This window comes from Neolamprologus multifasciatus, chromosome 16 (genome assembly GCF_963576455.1).
Source record: "Neolamprologus multifasciatus chromosome 16, fNeoMul1.2, whole genome shotgun sequence".
Lineage (NCBI taxonomy): Eukaryota > Metazoa > Chordata > Actinopteri > Cichliformes > Cichlidae > Neolamprologus > Neolamprologus multifasciatus.
In genome coordinates, this window is record NC_140454.1 from 16,846,851 (window position 1) to 16,866,257 (window position 19,407).

A 19,407-nucleotide genomic window follows, 5' to 3' on the forward strand; every position below is an offset into this window, starting at 1 on the left:
TGAAATGATGATTAATAATGCTACAGCAATCTGGAAACAAAAGTACATCCTATGGAAATTGTTTTTTTTTTTTTTTTATTTGACTTGGTTCAAGCTCATATTTTAACCACTTTTATCCTCAGCAATGCTTGAAGCCTGGGTTGCTTTTTTACTTTGGGTCATTATCCATTTGCACTGTGAAGTATTTTCCCATCAGTTTTGCAAAATTTGGTTGAATCTGAGCACAAAGTATAGCCTTGTAGACACAATTGCTTTAAAATAGTGTCTACACAACATATAATATACTTTATCACAACCACAGGGATTTTTTGGTAATATTTAAAAAAGTAATTGGCCTCTAATTCAGTAGAAATGATGTCTTGTATAGTTGCCCATCACTCTCTGACATAGGCTTACTGGAAATTTTGGCCACTCTTTAATTCACAGTTTCTTCAGTTGCAAAATGTTTGAGGGTTTTCCTGGATGGATGCGCTCTCTCGTTCAAATTCAACCACAACATTTTATTGTGTTCCAGTCCATATTCCTCAGTTTCATCTATAAGTCATAGCTTGGTGTATTTTAAGTGTGTTTAGGTTCATCATTCTGTTAAAAAGCCCACTTGTGGTTCAACCTCAAGTTTCACACAAAGGATTTAATGTGATCTTTCAGATCATTTCACTGTGAGCTGCCCAGTCGTGAAGGCAGGCAAATAAACCACATTTCCAACATCATCCTTCACAGTCGGCATGTGGCCCGCCTGAAACACTGTCTTTGGTCTGCGCCTGTCATGTCTACTTTTACTCTGGTGAGACGTCTTTGTCCACAGCACATGATTCCACAAAGACATGTCTTTGCTTATATTTTGACAATTTGTAGTTTTGCACTGAGGTTTTACAGACAGAAAACGTTTATTCCAATCATTCAGGTAAAATTTGTACAATATCCGATTATAGAGCCATGCACTGTGAAAACCAGCAGTTGCAAAAATGACCTGCAGATTCCAGTGTTACATTTTGGCTCTTGACATGTTTTTCAGTCTGCTGCTGGGCGGATTTTTCCACAGGTTTGGGTCCCACTTGGCAGTAGTTAGAATTTAAGCCACTTGTTGATTTTCTTTACAATGTGCTGCTATTAGCATTACAATCTTTAACAAGCACACATGAATTCCATGTTGTCACATACTGTACTCTTTTGTCATTACTCTTTTTGATAAAGACAATCAGCCTATTACTGTTACTTTCAATATGGTTGTCAACTTTGGTAAAAAGGCATATTTTTTAAAAACAAAAATAACTAGACTTATTTATAAATTATCTTGGTATTAAATTCTGAATGTTTGATTGTCTCGATCATGACCTTAAAAGTCAGAAATTACTATGAAGCTTTTTTTTTTATATAATGCATATACACTTTAAAAAAACCTGTCAACATGAGTGCAACATGTCTTGGATGAACTCATGACCCTCTTTTCTTACCCACTTCTCATGGATCAAAGAAGCTTGATGTTCATGCTGGCTCAGGATTTAAAATGATGCCTACTATTCAGTAGACCAGCAGTTGAGTCCTTAACTATTTTTCCAATCTGTGTGTCTACAAGTGTCTTTGGGCAAGATCCTTAATGCTTAATTGCCCCAGATGTGTTCATGAAAGTAAGTCTATTCATGACTAAACTGGGTGAAGAGAGAACATGGCGAAGATGTTAAGTTGACTGGATGGAAAAGCTACACTGACAAAGGATGTTGTGAAGGAGGACATGTGACAGGGGGATGCTAAAGACAGGGTGAGACGGAGGGAGATGATCCGCTGTGGCGACCCCTAAGGGAGCAAGAATAAGGAGGAGGTCACATTACTGCTGGGAAACTCAGCTTGTGGTTCGGTGTTGGCTAACTAGCTTGTTATTTAGATTAGTTACGTATAAGCTTATACATTAATCAGATTCTTGGCGGGATGGTGGTGCAGTGTTAGCACAGTTCTTCAAGAAAAGTTTGAACCTTCTCGTCCAAAGTTCAAAGAAATGCGTGTCAGGTTAATTGGTAATTCTGAAGCATTTGTAGGTGCGCATATAAATCGGCGAGTGTCTCTGTGCGGTAGCTTTTCCAGACTATATCCTGCCTCCCCTAGGCTAATGGTTAAAAAATGTATGGATGGGTGGATGGTTAGACAGCTGCATGAATTGACAGGGTGTTCCGGCATTGGATAACTGAGCCAAGGGTAAAGGGATTCATGCATGTAAGTAAAAAACATTGAGACTACAGGACCACAGGAGCAACATGTCTTCTCACTATGAGATATATGATTCACAAAATATGGCTAACTTCAAAGACCCTTCATTATTCATATACTGTCATAATAAATATGTCAATGCACTTATCTGGTGTTTTACAGTAGAAATGAAGACAAAAACAGTAAAGTTGTAAACTGACTTCCCTGCTACCAAAAACATAAAACTCCAGAGTAAAACCTCTGAACCAGTGGTTTTGCAGTAAAACTGCTTCCTAAAAGGGAAACAATGCCTATAATAGAACATCTGGAATTTTCCAAGTGTGCAATGGGATTTTTTGAATGGATGGCACTAGAGAGACAAACACAAATTTTGGTGCTTCCATTGACTTTTCAAAGATTGTTACACTGAAGTACAGCATCGTTAATTAATTTAATAGAGCTTGGAGATGATGATGGGTGAATTTGTAAAGACTGTTGCTTTAGGGTAATGAATGAAGAATTGTTTTTATAACTCAAAAGGTTTATTACTGACAGCACTGATAATGCACAATTTAGACCATGGCAATTGATATCAGTAAACTGACATGTTGACATGAAGGGCACAATAGAAATAACAAATACAGTTAAAATGTTATTAGCAATGCAAAGAAAGGGAGATTAATGTTACAATAGCGGGGATTTAAAAAAAAAAAAAATGTAACTGCCCACCTTCAAATCACTTTGACCTCACTTCTGTCAGGTAATTACTATTAGGTAAAATTTTTTTTAAATGATTACCTGCTTATTTATGGTATATATATACCATGTGATAAACCACCAGAACTTGCACTTTATATCAAACATCTTTTATTAGACAATAAGAAAATGCAAATGCTTAACATCAGAAGTCACCCTATTCAACCAAAGTCTTCAGCATGCTATATAAACTCAAAGCTCACACAAAGTCAAAACCCTTCAAGTGCTTGTTATTGTCTTCTACACAGTTTTCTCTTCACAATCCTGTTCTGGAGAAGTGAAACAACTTGACTCAAACACAAATATAATACAATTAACTCATTACTTGTTTATTGTATGATACAAAACACCTTTAAAAAAAGGACATAAATGGCAATACAGTTTGCTTTATAACTGAGTACATGAAGTGAAATGTAAAGCTCCAGTCGCTAAGATCAATATGACGCAAAGGCAATGCTATTGCACACAACACTGTGAATTCATGTGGAGCCTCAGTGCTCTTTTGCTGATGCATCTTCAACTTCCATTCTGCTTTATGTACTCTAGTCTTATTTTACAGCACCACACTTTTCTCAGTTTATACTACTCCTTGGTGACGCTGGTCTTTTCTTGGGTGGTCTTGGGTCGTTTAGATTCTGGAGGCTGGCACACTGGATCAGTGGGAGGAGAAGGACGATCTGGTGAAATAAAAAGAAGGTTACACGTCATAGCCTGTTTCTGTCTGATCTTCTGCTGCATGTACAGTCATGCGAAAAACAACATTTCCCCAGTCCTGTGAAAAAACGTAAGCTCACCTTTACTGCTTGCATAGGAATTAAGAAGCTAAGTAGTAGCCAGGTAATTCCAATCAAATGTACCAAATCATTTTTCAGCAAGTGTGAGCACAAGTTCTAGCAGTTTGCTGGTCTGGAGGATTCAGATATGTGTTAGCGCAATGCCACAATCTTCCTCGTACCGCAGCAAATTCAACTCAAGACTATGCAATGCTCAAGAGCTACGTCTCAGACTCATGACAATGCAATTAAAAAAGACTGATTTGGAATGAAACAATGAAAATGAGCCTCTTCTCTCTAAAAAGAACATGATACCTAAAGTTTGATTTGACAATAATGGAGATGTTTGGTGAAAACACAGCATATCAGCGTAAACACCTTGTGCAAACTGTGAACCACGGTGTTCGAGGGGTAGTGATTTGGGCTTCTTTGGCACCCCGATGCAGGGCTCGCAAAATCCGGGGGGCTGAGATAGATTTTGGTCGCTAGCCCCGGGACGTCGGGCTAGCGATTTTGCGAGCCCTGCCATAATCTGCTACTAGAAAGCAGGACTTTGGCATTAATTCTGGGTTTTCTGCACTGCATGATGTTTTGGGGGGGGTTTTGTACATTAAACACCATCAGGGCTGAAGGTGCAAGAATAAAAAACAAAACAAACAAAAAAACGCTGAAAATAAATAAATAAATCTGAACATTAATGAAATACTCAATTATGAGTCAGATTCTCCCATGTCTTAATGATAGAGTTGTGAAATTTAAATAACCGTTTAGGGCTCTGTAGCACATCATGGTCACCATGGAAACGTGAACCACATTTGCGACTAAAAACAGACCTGCAATACAAATGCATTTAGGATCGGCGTGTGAATAAAAAGTTTGACATTAAGCACATGCACACTGATACCACAACAGCAGCAGAGATGATGATGGTGGCCCAGTTTAATGTGGAGCTCGAGTCTGTTTACACACCGCAAAGAGCAAAGAGGTGGAGCTTCTTTTGAATATTTATTATTGCTCGTTAATAAGAGAAACGCTTCAGCGGAAGATCTACGTCATAATTTACACCTTCCACGCCAATCAAATGGTGTCGACCTAACGTGTAGGCACATTTCTTGGGAGGTTACCTGGAAGGTTGCAGTGCAGGGTTAAGTGCATTCTGTTTCATGCATATAACCTTTTCATATTTTTCTAAAATTATAGTTCCTTGTAAAAGCAGCAAAATAATCAGTGTGACTGATCATAACTACATTGAAAAACTCCCTGATTTGGGAGTTGATAACCAGCTTTGTATAACTGAATGTTTGGGTAAATCCCGTTAACAAAAAGATATCCTGGGTATATTGAACTTGTTTCATAGTACACTGACCTGGGCACCTTGCAGTCATCGAGTCAACCATGAACTCCTCTGTATACCAAAGCATCAAATGTGAGGCCTTGTGTCTCACATCTAAAGCTTGGCTAAAAGGCTTCGTGCAAAAGGACAAAGATCCTAAGCACAGCTCAATGGTCCAGTCAGTCGCAACTAACTGCATCACTTTAAGAGAGATATGCATAAATAAATTCCTGAAAACTTCAGTGAACTGAAGCAACATTATAAAGAAGAATGGGCTAAAATGTATCAAACAGACCAAAAGTTTAGCACTGAAGAATTAATATAGCCCTTTCAGGTTTGCTTACTTTGATGTTCACCTAATCAAACTATGCTGCTGGCTTGTTTGCAACCTGTCTGACTGCTTTTGTTTCCTGCTTCTTTGAATGCATCTGTAGCTATGTCATAGTCAGAGATGTCAGTAAACACAATTTAAGCTACAAAAAGACTCAAGGTGAAATAGATCTTCAAAAATATATATATTTTCTAAGCTCTAGTACAAATCCATAACTTGCTACAAGCTTGCTATAAGAGCGTGTACATAAAGAGGTAATCCAAGTTGGAATTACTAAAATATGGTACTGTAATAAAGGCACAATAACATACACTGATTTAAACATAGTAGCAACAACTTGTCTTATCCTATCACTCAGTCTAGGGAGGACCACAACAATCCCTGGGCTCTTGCCACCTAAAGCAATAATAATAATTTTGTGTAGTTTGCTGTGAGGGATACAGAACGTTTCATTTTTAATGATTCTAGTTGAGAAAATCTTACAGCAAGCACTTGAAATGAAAGCGTAGGTTAAAGGAATTTGCGTGAATAATAGTAAGCATCTCACTCGACTCTCCATGATAAAGGTTGATTATCGTGGAAAGTTCAGCATTAAAAAAGACGGCCAAAGCCTCACTAACCGTGTTTGGCCTTTTCCGTGGAGGAGAGAGGGCTGCAAAGTGAGCCAACAGCTGGAGACCGGGGTGCAAGGGGAGTCAAAGATACTCTCCTGCAAACAAAGAGAAAAAAGTAGCAATGCTGAAAAGACCTCAAAGCAACAAAACGTGTATTTATCGTCTTTTGTTTTGTTGTTGCCCAACAGTGAAAATTAGTCAAACGTTCCAAGTTACAGATGTGAAAAAGGGGTTACACAAAAGCATGCACAAGCCTGCTATTGTCTGCCAGCAGTCTGACAGAGTGATTATTATTTTGTAGTCAGTGGGGGGTCCAACGAATCCCTCATACCAGACAGGGCTTTGTTCACACTGCAGGTGCTGGGCACATATTAACCGACAAAAACCTCACACAGCAAATAGAGCTATTTATATTTGTCTTAACTTATTCAAAAGAAGGCATATTATACACTATAAAGAGCACAGTGTTTTCTTACTTTTCACACTCTGAAAACTCAAACTGCATTCAAGGGGGCTAGGAGCGTAGATGTAGTCAATACGAGTCCGGTCAAAGATTTGAATAGATCATATATTTCCATAAATTAGCATATGCTGTAGTTTAGTGCAAACTGCACTCTTCACACGCGCCACGCTGCATCTAAAAAAAAGCTTTAATACTCACAGTGAGGCTTTAACGCTGCTGCTGCACAAACAACACTTATTATCTCTACATTATATGCTTAATGAATAATTCCACTGTGTTTCTAAATCCCTCGAGTGGGTTTCAGCAAGTTTCCCTTTCCTGTAAAATATATTTGAATAATATTCAAAATTGGAGACGAACATCCTCATAACTGATTTTTAGACACAACTCCTAATCAAACATGGATTGGAAAGATGCTTTTGTTTAAAACTTTACTGTCAAAAAAAAACAAAACAAAACAAACATTCACAAATTATATGTACAAGCATATAAGTACTTTCTTTAAGGAGGGTTTTTTTGATTTCCTTTTTTCCCCACATACACTTGTGGGACACTTCATTAGGTATACATTGCTAGGACCAACTTGTGCTTTCAGAAAAGGCCTGATACGTGATAGAAGTCACACAGCTGCTGCAGATTTATCAATCATCCGTTCCACCACATACCAAAGGTGCTCAGATTAAACTAAGATCTGTGGACTGTGAAGGCCATTTGAGTAAACTCATGTCAAGTTCAAGAAATTAGTTTGAAACGATGTGAGCTTTGTGACATGGTGCGTTGTCCTGCTGAAAGCAGCCAATTAGAAGTCACTGTGGTCACAACAGAATGGGCATGGTTAGCATCAGTACTAACCAGGTAGGCTGCAGCATATAAACAATGCTCAGTTGCTCTTAAGGGCCCAAATATGCCAAGAATATAGGCCTCCACGTGATTACACCACAAACACCACCTTGAACCAATGATAAAAGACAGGAATGATCGGTGCTTCCATGTTGTTTACAGCAAACAATCCATCCAAATGACTCAAGGCAATGTTTTACCAAGCTTCCATTGCTGAATTTTGATCAGCCTGTGTGACCTGTAGCTTCAGTTTCCTGTTCGTAGCAGACAGCAGTGGCAGCTGGTGTGGTTTTCTGCTACTGTAGCCCATCCACTTAAGGTTCAAGGTGTTGTGTATTCAGAGATGCTTGTCTTGATACCTTATTTGCACAGAGCTTCTATTTGAGTTACTGTTGCCTTCCATTCAACTTGAAGTAAGCTGGTCATTCTCCACTGATCTCTGACATTAACAAGGCAATTTTCACCCAGTTGTTGTGCAGGAAAATCTCAACAGATCAGCAGTTTCTGAAATACTCAAACCAGCCCATTTGGCACAACGACGCCATGTTAAAGACCACTTGAATCCTCTTTCCTCACCATTCTTATACTTGGTTTGAGCTTTAGCTGTCACTCTCTTGACTGTGTCTACATGTATAAAAGCAGCAGTTGTAAAGTGTCTGTTTATACTAATATCAATATGTACAAGGCTTCCTGAGAGCCTCAGGGAATACACTGTTGTAAACTCTGTTTCACAGTTTTTTTCTACTTTTGAAACTGTATGATGTCATAGATAACCTTAGTAGTAGATAACCTTAATCTGGTAAATTCAGGCACACGGTTCTGTTTTCACAAAAACTTCTGTTTGTAAGAGGCAGACAGAGGAAAGGTGTCTAAGGACAAATGAGCTAAAACAGCTTGTTTCAGACAAATATGGCTTATTGTGAACTGTGAATAATAGTGAAAACCTATTGTCAAAGAGACCAAGTGGAGCTAGAAATGAGTATAATACTTTCCTTTTAAGCAAATTTTTTTTTAAATAAAATAACTATTAAACTTTTACGTTTTTGAAAGTTGAGGGTGCGAAGCACTTTCTTTTTTAAAGACTGAATGAAACAGCTTTGAATTATATTGGCAGCTACACAAGAAAACAACTTGCATACAAAAGAAATAAAAACATACCCGTACTAAGTACATCATTATTTACCCGTTTTACTTTCTGCCACCCTGACAGAATCACAAAGACAGCTGCTCTAATATTTACCTCGGAGTGGGCCCTTTTGATGTGGCAGCACTCTTAGGTGTTACGGGCCCAGGAGTATTGGCACTGTTGAGGACTTTTGGTGTGGATGGAGAGAGGGGGGTTACGCGTGGTTGGGGAGTGGAAGGGGCGCTTGTGCTCCCAGATTTTGAGGACTGAGATGCTGCAGAGGCCGTGGCTTTAGGAGTAGTGGGCTTTCCCCATCCCTCAAGGGTGTTGAGGGTGATCCTGCGGGGCTGAGGTTTGGAGTTGGCACGAGGGGTGCTCTTCTTCTCCTCTGGGGAGGTTAGAGAGGGGGCGTCTTTGCCCTGGTTAGCTTGGGATGTGGCAGGTGAGGCTGAGGGTGACGGCTGGGATATAGGAGATGAGCCTTTGGCCAATGATGCCTTCTTGCCTTTTTTCTCAACACCACTGCTTGGGACAAAGATCTCCAGGGTGGGCGGCTCTTTCAGTGGAGTGCCCAGCTCCCCAGGAGAGAATGACAGGAAGGAGCAGTAACCGTCTGTGGAGGACACAGCCAGGAAGGAACCATCACGGGACCTGCAAGGGATAAAGTCTGCTTAATGGTAAAACATTTACAGTTTACCATCCACCTCTCTACTTCATGGGCATAAACCCACACATAAAATATCATTTTCAGACTAAGGAATGCTCACAAAGTTACAAGCTTTCAGGTTATTAAATGTAAGACTGACTGTAAGAAATTATTATTATAAGTTCGATCATGTCTTTAGCAACAAATTAACTGATAACTTCATGTTATTTAAAGCTTATGCTGGACTCTAAGTTCAGGCTAAACTGGGTAGTTTGCAGTATTGTGCTGCAGTGGGTGAACTAACATTTAGTCACTGATAATTTAGCCCATAGATAGCAGCAGAGATGCAGCAAAGGTGGTGGGAGAAGTATAACTTTAAGGAGAAAAATCTTTCAAAATTTTGTTTGTCCATCACATTAGATATCGATGCACTGAATGTTTTTTCTTCACTCAACTTTCACTCATTGGCACGTATAAAACTCTGGCTCCTGTTTCTTCCTGTTAAAAGAGAGTTTTTCCTTCCTACTGTATCTTACAATATAAAGCATCTTCAGGCGAATAACTGAATAACAGGATTCATTTGAGCCAGTCATGTTCTTTAGTAAAACTTGCCAAATTCCACCTTTATGCTAGCTATATTCTGGGTGAGGAATACATGGCTTATGTATCTGATTGAAGCCTGTCGACAAAGAAAGCACATCTACTGGAGCTCATAAGACAAATTAGGCGCATTTCATTTTAAGGCAAATGTTTCACATGGCATCGCTACCCTTTAACCCCTATCTATATTGGCTTCCAAGAGGTGAAAGCTTTCCCTTTATCATGGTGACAAATAAAGGTCTTTTATTCCAATTGCTGCAGCCATCATATAAAAGATAAATTTGGCCTATTACTAGCTGTCCCCTGCTTCTGTCTTCCTGTCTTTTGCTGATTTCTGTGGTTTTGATGGCAATGGCATGACGTTTTGTACTTTATAACCTCAAAGTGTATGTTCTGTGAGTACAGATTATCTGCTTTTATGTATTGCTGTGCTGTTTTGTATTTTCCATTAAAAACCATCTGTAAGACAAAATATTCCTTTAAGAAAATCAGGCTTTACTCAAAACAAGTAAATAATATACAGATTTGGCTGTTTTTAACAAATAAGTAAATACATATTACTTTTTTGTGTGTACATTATCATATCTTCCTGTCATCTTTTGCTTTTGAAAAGTTAAATACAGATACCTGTGTTAAAACAGCTAAAAAGAAAGTTTACCATGTGAGATCACTGAGTGTGTGGTAGTGGATGTTGGACACAAGGCCAAATGGAAGTTTCTGTTGCGTGTCATACAACAGGATTGAATCCTCAGAGGCCACGGCAAACACCATACGGTACGGCAGCTGGAATACGTTGGGAAGAGCCTGGACAGTACCGTCTGTAGGGAAGAAATGGGAATGAGAGTGACACGAAGAACACAACACAAGAAAAGAAAACTAGTCTGAAATAATCAGTCTTGCTTGAATGTCCTTGCCTTCTCCTTTTTTTGTCCTCAGTTCAAAGTAGACAGGGCAGCAGCGCACAGCCAGTGTAGCCTTAGACGGGCACGGCAAGTGAGCAACAGGCCTAAAAAACACACAGAAAGATATTTATATACACCGATTATTAAACTTTAACAGACTCTGAATAGGGTGTAAATACAATAACGGGGCACAAAGATACCTCTTTAGACCCTTCCTGGAAAAGATGTAGGTGGTATTCATGATGTTTTCTCCTATCTCCACGCATCCAGCTGAGGTTTCAAAGAAGCAGACAACAGCGCGGCAAAATTAGAAAAAAAGTGTTGCACTGTTAGAACACAAGATTTCACCAGTAAAAAGCATGCTTTGTGTTTACCGGGAGCAAGCAGGAATGACCCGTCTGGTGTGAATGAGAGACGGCGAAAGAAAGACCTCATGCTGTCATCATGGAACATCCTGTACTGCTTCACCTGAAAAGGTCACGCAACAGTTCTAACTCGCTCTGGACAGTTTGGTAGAGCATTTAATTTCTTATATTTCGTTTCATAAACTTGTTAAAGAGCAGGTTAAGGAATAAGAAAAACACAAGCAGGAAAAACCTCAAAACACCTTTTGCAAAGTTAAGAAGAGAGGTATTGTGGCTCATGCAACTATCAGCTTGGATGAAACACAGATTTCTCAGAATTTCAGATTTATGAGAGACCAGACTGGTGCTAATAAAAATGATTGGAAAAAAGTAACTAAGACATTAGAACCACCTTTAAGACATTGAAGAAAGTTTGTAAAAAGAAGCATGACTGACCTCTCCTTCCGCAAGCGGCCCAGAGCTCATTTTACTGATACTGAAGGCCTTCTTCTTGGTGTGAGTGCTGTACACACGAAGCACCCTGAATGGGAGGAGAAACAAAAACATTCCGAGCATCAGCGTGCTGACACATCAATGCCAGTGCCTACACAACATCAAATACAATCATTTAATAAGGAACAAAACTACACTCATTGCCCACTTTGTTAGTTACACCTGTTCAGTTGTTTGGTAATGCAAAGATCTAACCAGCCAATCACATGACAGCATCTCAGTGCATTTAGGCAAGAAGAAGTTGTCAAGAAAAGTGCTGAAGTGAAAACTGAGCTTCATAATAGGGAATAAAGGTGATTTAAGGCAGCGGTCCCCAACCCCCGGGCCTCGGACCGGTACCGGTCCGTGAGTTGTTTGATACCGGGCCGCGAGAGTTGAGGCTCAGGTGTGAAATGTATAGTTTTCAGGGTTTTTAGCATTATTTTGTTATCGTTTTTATCGTTTACTCTGTTTTCCTTGGTCTTTTCACGTGTTTTATGAATAAATTTTCTTTTTTCGTTACCGGTACTAGTTTTATTTTGTTGTATTTATCCGCGACACCTTAAAGGTCGGTCCATGAAAATATTGTCGGGCATAAACCGGTCCGTGGCGCAAAAAAGGTTGGAGACCGCTGATTTAAGGGACTGATAGGAAGGCAAAAAAATAATTTAAATAACCACTTATTACATCTAAGGTAAGCAGAAGAGCATCTCTGAATCCCTCAACCACTGAAGCAGATGGGCTCCAGCAGCAGAAGAACACACAGTGTCACTTCACTCTGCTAAGAACTGGAAACTGAGGCTAAAATCCTCACAGGCTCACCAAAATTGGACAATAGAAGACTGGGAAAAATGTTGTGTGGTCTGATGAGTATCAATTTGTGCTGCAGATGACAGAGTCAGACTTTGGTGTAAACAACATGAAAGCATGGATCCAACCTGCCTTGCATCAATAGCTCAGACTGATAGAGGTGTTAAGGTGTGGGGGATATTTTCTTGGCACACTTTGGGCTCGTTAGTACCAGCTGAACATCGTTTAAATGCTATAGGCTACCTGACTATTGTTGCTGACCATGTCCACGGCTTTATGGACACAGTGTACCCAACAGGATAACGTGTCATGTCACAAAGCTCAAGTAATCTAAAACTGGTTTTCTGATGAAGTCACCGAGTTCACTGTACTCAAACAGCCTCCACAGTCACCATATCCCAATCTAATAGAGCGTCATTACGATGTAGAGGAAAAAAAGATTCACATAAATGGTGTGCAGCCGACAAATCTGCAGCAACTGTGTGCTCACATCATGTCAATAGCTGAGGAATGTTTTAGGCACCTCCTTGAATCTAAGTGATGTAGAATTAAAGCAGTTCTGGTGTTAAAAGAGGATCCACCAGGTGACTTAGTAATGTGTCCCTAATAAAGTCGCCAGTGAGTATATAGGAATGTGAACAGCATTCTCAAATTAGATTAATCCATGTTTGAATCACCTATCACAGCTGAGAGTGGCAATATATTGTCCTTGGGGATCCCAGGTAACCCCCTGCACGTAGCTTTTGTGGTCATTCAAGATAGAAAGCTTCTGTCCTAAAAACACAAAGAACAAAATAGATAGAAAGTCAAAAATAACACCAGATAAAAGCATCACAGATAAAATGTATGCACCCACAAACCTTTATTGATGTCCCACATGATAGCTGTGTTATCAACAGATCCAGACACCATGAAGTTTCCATCACGTGTCCAGCAGATGTCATACACATCCTCTATGTGCCCTCTGGAAAGAAATCAGATGATAGCAAACGCCTTTCTATAACCACATCTCATGGGCATTATAGTTAAAAGAGCTTCAACAACCAGAGTGCCACACAAAGTAATTAAACACCATTTATGACTGAATCTCACTTCGTTGACCTTAGCAAACATTAGCACTTGCTGTTCTAGCGTACCTAAGCGTTTTGACCACAATCCAGCTCTCCTTGTTTAGCTGAGCATCCTCATCCTCCTGAAACACAGAGGCCTGCTCGGGCTCCTTGGAGTCGTTGAGCTTCCACAGCAGAATTAACGCATCTACATCAAAATGTTAAAAGGCCGCTATTATTGTTTCTTAAAAAAACATGTTTAGTTTTGAGAACAAAAACAACAGTTGCTTTTAAATAGAAACACACATGTTTGCAATGGAGAAAAGGCTGAGAAGCGTCTGTCTACTACGTGGAACATACCATCTCCTCCTGAAGCAAGCAGCTCTCCGTTGGGGCTAAAGCGCACTACGTTGACAGCTTTTGTATGTCTAGCCAGATTAGACAGAAACTCTACCACCGCCTTCCCATCTGGACCAGCATCCACCCGCCACAGCTGCAAAAACATCATTAGGAAAAGAGATCATTAAAACTTCTCGGTAAATTGTCCGTGCAAGATACAGCACTTCACAAACAATACTCCGTCCACAGATTAATTTTAGTAGGATAAAGGTTATAAAAAAGGGTAAATGTATTAAAAATCGTAATACTTAAATAACTGCTATTAGGTGGATCCTGTGGGTGAATCATCCCTTTAAGGATGTCACGTGCCTCGATAATTTAAAACCTTGCTGTACGCAAACATGAAAACATCGCATTGCTTGATGGTGCATCATGACTTAGAGACTGTCACCAGTGTCTGAGAAGGAAAAAACAAAAACAGGACTACTTTTGACTGCTCTGTTAGTCACAAGGGGCCACCACAGTGAGTAGTTCTCCTTATCTCATTTGGCAAAGAGTGTTATACAGGATGCCTTTCCTGATGCAACCCTCCCAGGGATTTGTGCCTCCTCCAGATCTCAGACTAAGGATCTTTGACTTGTTGTGTTAACCAGTAGCCTATGGGCCTTAAGAGAGGCATTCTCTAAGGGCTAAAGCAGGCCTGAAAAAGTCTCTGTAAACAAAAGGTCAATAATCACCCTGACATGTGCACAGTGAAACACTTGCTTAAATGTACAGTTGTGGCCAGAAGTCTACATACACTCTGGTCCTTCAAAATCCAAGAAACTCTGTGAAGATCTAAGAAGGAGAATTGCAGATGTAGATTGTAGGATTCTGCCTGAGAAAGATGCCACTGCTCCAAAACTGACACCTTTAAGTTTGACTGAAATGCCCACGTGAACGAGGGCCTTCCGGAGAAGACTTTTATGGTCAGACGAGACAAAGATTGAGCTTTTTGGTCACAATAAAAAGGCGTTTGTTTGGATGAGTAATGGTGAGGTTTTCAAACCCAAGAACACTGCACTAACTTTAAGCACAGTTGTGGCAGCATCATGCTCCAGGGCTGTTTTGTAAGTGGTACTGGTAGATTGCACAAAGTGGATGATGTAGTAAAAGATTCTTAATCTGTTTCCTGTTTTCCTCATTCTCCCTCACATGACCACAATTACCTCGTTTCCACTCTTGACTTTCTCAACACTGATTTGTTCTTGATTTTCTTTGTGCCTTAAATAAACTCACCTGGCATACGGTATACATGGTATAAGGACTGCACTCCCTTTCACTCACTCTTTTCACTCCCACATAGGGCGGCGGCTGAGGTGAGTTTGATTTGTTCTTTTGAGTTTAAACATTTATGTTCAAGTTAATGATTTAAAGTCCAACCTTGTTTTCTTTTTTAGACTTTAGCAGTCCATGTGTGTCTTCCTTTAAGTTAAAGTGAAATAAACCAAGATATAAGGAAAATCAATGATTTGGCTGTTTTCTTTCCATTCTGACCAGATGAAACCCATGGTGATAAACTTTACCTTACCTTTGAACTTCCTACCTAACAGATGGAATCTTATAGGAGAATTACCACCAAATTATTCAACTTCACCTCAAATCAGTAGTAAAACAGGTGTTCCAACAGAAGAATGATACCAAACACATATCCATAACTGGTTTTAGAAAGGATAAAGCAAGCCAGCACTAAACATTTGGAATGGCCTTCCCAAAGCCTATATGGACCTATGGACCTATACAAGGCTGCGTCCTACAACGTGCGCAGTGCGGTCAGAAAGGCAAAGCGGAGCTACGGGGAAAAACTAGAATCACAGCTACGACAGTGCGACTCTAGGAGCCTGTGGAAAGGACTGTGGACTATAACGGACTATAAACGACCAGCTTCTTCAATGATGAATGCCGATGCTTCACTGGCTGATGAGCTGAACACGTTTTATGCTCGCTTCGACGCCGCAGCAATGAAAACAACAAACGGCTGCGCGCGCTCGGAGTGCACCAGTGAAGAAAATGCATTCATCATCACAGAGCATGCCGTGAGGAACACCTTCAGGAGGGTGAACACCAGGAAGGCAGCAGGACCAGATGCAATTCCTGGCCGGGTCCTGAGAGCCTGCGCTGACCAGCTAACACCGGTGTTCACGGAGATCTTCAACCTCTCCCTGGCCCAAGCTGTGGTTCCCACGTGCTTCAAACAGTCCATTATAGTTCCTGTTCCAAAGAAACAACAGCCCGCTTGCCACAATGACTACCGTCCAGTAGCACTGACCTCAATTGTGATGAAGTGTTTTGAAAGACTGATGAGAGATCACATCACTTCTTCACTTCCTGCCACCATCGACTCACTTCAGTTTGCTTACCGGACTAATCGTTCCACAGATGATGCCATATCTCACCTGCTCCACACATCCCTGAGTCACCTGGACACTGGCAGAGGGAATTATGTTAGGATGCTGTTCGTGGACTACAGTTCAGCATTCAACACAATAATTCCCTCTAAGCTTTTCACCAAGTTGACGGATCTAGGACTCAGCTCATCACTGGGTCAGTGGATCCTCAACTTCCTCAGACAGACCCCAATCAGTGAGGGTGGGAAAACAAGTCTCCCCCTCCATCTCACTCAGCACTGGAGTGCCTCAGGGCTGCGTTTTAAGCCCCCTGCTGTACTCACTGTACACTCATGACTGTGTAGCCACATCAGACACCACCTCCATTGTCAAGTTTGCTGATGACACTGTTGTTGTAGGCCTGATCTCCGACAACATCGAGACAGCCTACCTGGAGGAGATTAGGAACATGGAGACCTGGTGCCAGGAGAATAACCTCCTCCTAAACATCAGCAAGACTAAGGAGCTGATCGTAGACTTCACCACAAAGCAGGCGAGGAATTACAAACCCCTCATCATCAGTGGCACGCCAGTGGAGAGAGTGGACAGTTTCCGATACCTGGGTGTCCACATCACTCAGGACCTGTCATGGTCCTGCCACATCAACACCCAGGTTAAGAAAGCCCGTCAGCGTCTCTTCTTCCTCAGAAGACTTAGAGACTTCCATCTGCCACTGAAGGTGCTCAAGAACTTCTACTGCTGCACCATCGAGAGCGTCCTGACGGCAAACATCTGCACCTGGTTTGGGAACAGCACCAAGCAGGACAGACGAGATCTGCAAAGAGTGGTGCGCTCAGCCGAACGCATCATTCAATCAGAGCTCCCTGACCTGCTGTCCATCTACACCAAGCGGTGCAAGTCCAAAGCTAGGAAGATTATGATGGACCTCTCCCATCCCAACAATGGACTCTTCTCACTGTTGAGGTCTGGGAAGCGCTTCCGCTCCCTTAAGGCCAAAACAGAGAGAATGAGGAGGAGCTTCTTCCCCCAGGCTATTCGGGCCCTGAACCAGGTGTAGGACTGGACTCTCCCACACACATCACTATAAGACTGGACTCTCACACACATCACATCACCACACGCACCACCACACATTTCCTATAATTTCCTATAATTTATAATCTTTATAATGTCTCTCTGCTGTTTGCACATTTTTATTTATTTTTATTTTTACTGTAAATTCCTAAGTTAATTTGTAAATTTTGTAGTAAATTGTAAATACTGTAAATCTTTTTTCTGTCATTTAATGGTCGGGCATTGCGCAGCTACAAGCATTTCACCCCCCATGTCATACTGTGTATGGTTGTGTGTGTGTGACAAATAAAATTTGAATTTGAATTTGAAAGCCCAGACCTCAATGCTCATCAGAATGTATGGACTATGTTTAAAAGCAAGATCTGCACCAGGAAACCTACCAATGTAAATGAACTGTGCCAAGAAGAACAATGAAATATCCAGCCAGAGTGATACCGGAAACTTGTTAATGGCTACAAAAAACATCTTGTTCAGGTGCAACTTGCTGTTTATTAATAAGGGTGTATATAGTGTATGTATATATTTGAACCTCCATTTTTAATTTTGACGTTTGGATTAGAGAAAATCCAGAATAAATTCATACTTGTGTACTAGATTCTTATTTTTTTAAGTCATTAAAAATGTGCGCTGTACAATCATTTCACCCTGGAAAAAGAAGTCAGAAGGACTCACTAAAAGCCCAAAATGACCATGACATTCATGATGAGTATATGGAAGATTATAATTACAACTGTACTCCGTCTACCTGCACTGGGACTGTTCAGAAAGTTAACAAAATATATTTTTTTCTCTCCATTTTATCTCTGTTTCTGTGTCCTTATTCTTAAGGTAAGTTTTTTTATGACCAATTAATAAAGAAAAAAACAACTGATGGGTACAAATACCTGCGTCTTTTATATCCGTGAAATTCACTAATTCCTGCTGCATTTATATACTAAATCACTGTTTTTTTCCTTTATTTCACATTTTATTTAATTAAAAACAAAATAAAAATCGTTGACCTCTTAGGGAGTTAACCAGATGTTCTGACCGCTGTCTCCACTCACCCTGACTGTGGTGTCCACTCCAGCTGTGGCCAGTCGATGAATGCGTCCATCTGAGCTGTGCTGAAAGTCCAGACTGTACACTGGCTCCTTGTTGTGCCATGCTATCTCACACGTTACCACCTTCATTTTTTTTCAATTTTTATATTCGGCACAGACCTCAAGGGATAAAAACACGGTGAATTTACCACCTAGATCGTTTTAAATCAACTCATATGAACGCATTCGTTAGCAAAACGTACAACAATGGACTCTGAAATACGGATTAGAGAAAACAGTTTGATAAAGCCGCTCATATAGAGCACAGCTGGCTAACACGTTAGCAGTTAAACTGGCAGGTTAGTTGGACTGGTTTACGGCTAAACACAGTGGACATCATTCCCATTCGTGAACATTTGTGTTAAGTTACTGTTAGCTAAGAAGCGTGCCCGTTATAAATGCAGACGAATTACAAGTGCTTATTAATCTGAACGAAGATAACTGGAAGTACATGACAGTATTTACCTTCTCTGTTGTCCAGCTCAGTCAGAATTGGTAAATTCCCGCGTACCAGACTCTCAAAACTTCCGGTCTGCCGTGATTGGACAAAAACACGGAAAGGGCGGGGACAATTGATAGTCTTGACTTTTTGTTTTTTCCTAACGTAATCCGCAAAGATCTTTGGCCATCCCCTCATTTCTTCATTCATTCATTTTGCTATGTAATAAACACCAGACACGGCGACTTAGTGAAGCGTGCAAACATACGTTGAAATACAGAATATAAGGCGGCAAAAAAAAAAAAAAAAAAAAGGGGGGGGGGGGACTAAACAATTACTGATAGTATGGCATTGTGTGTTTTTCTACTCAGGTATGTTTTTACTGAATTGACCGTGAATTTGGGACCATTGCCATCATAAGAAATGAAGCCGTTGCAAAGCAAATGGTTTCTACATATTGCATGGTGGATGAAAATCTAATGGTAGTCGTCTCTGTTCATAATTCCATCAGTATTGATGTTGTCAATCCCCAGTACCACTTGCAGCCCTAAACTATGACAGTCTCCACAGTGTTTTACAGGTAATTGTAAACACTCAGTGTTTTTAGGCCTCACTTTTTGTTTTTACCTTCACTTGGCCAGTTTCCTAAAATGGTTTAGGCACACAAAGCACAGCATGCTGAAATGTCATATGTCATAGTATTTTTATTCTCTTGTTCATAAAAATACTATGCTATGGCTGTCAAACTGTTATCATTGGGATGTTTCAAAGATTTAACTGAAGAAATGGGAAGAGATGTTTTTGTGACAGGCTGCTAACAAACTGC

The 19,407-nt window shown here is 40.4% G+C and overlaps 1 protein-coding gene across 2 annotated transcripts; it reads right to left on the reverse strand.

Moving 5' to 3' along the window:
* Positions 1 to 3,031: 3,031 nt before the first annotated feature.
* chaf1b (chromatin assembly factor 1, subunit B) lies at positions 3,032 to 18,842 on the reverse strand. 2 transcript variants are annotated; one of them, XM_085136047.1, is made up of 14 exons: positions 18,608 to 18,842; positions 18,107 to 18,262; positions 13,621 to 13,753; positions 13,348 to 13,468; positions 13,072 to 13,175; positions 12,889 to 12,985; positions 11,366 to 11,450; positions 10,940 to 11,033; positions 10,766 to 10,835; positions 10,578 to 10,669; positions 10,322 to 10,481; positions 8,532 to 9,068; positions 5,995 to 6,083; positions 3,032 to 3,614 (listed from the first exon to the last, which is right to left on the reverse strand). In XM_085136047.1, the coding sequence occupies exons 2-14, from the start codon at positions 18,230 to 18,232 to the stop codon at positions 3,520 to 3,522; spliced, it is 1,803 nt and encodes a 600-aa protein (XP_084992173.1). In that variant the 5' UTR covers positions 18,233 to 18,262; positions 18,608 to 18,842; the 3' UTR covers positions 3,032 to 3,519. The 2 variants fall into 2 exon arrangements, with proteins under 2 accessions (XP_084992173.1, XP_084992174.1); XM_085136048.1 differs by lacking the exon at positions 18,608 to 18,842 and adding an exon at positions 18,513 to 18,591.
* Positions 18,843 to 19,407: the final 565 nt, after the last annotated feature.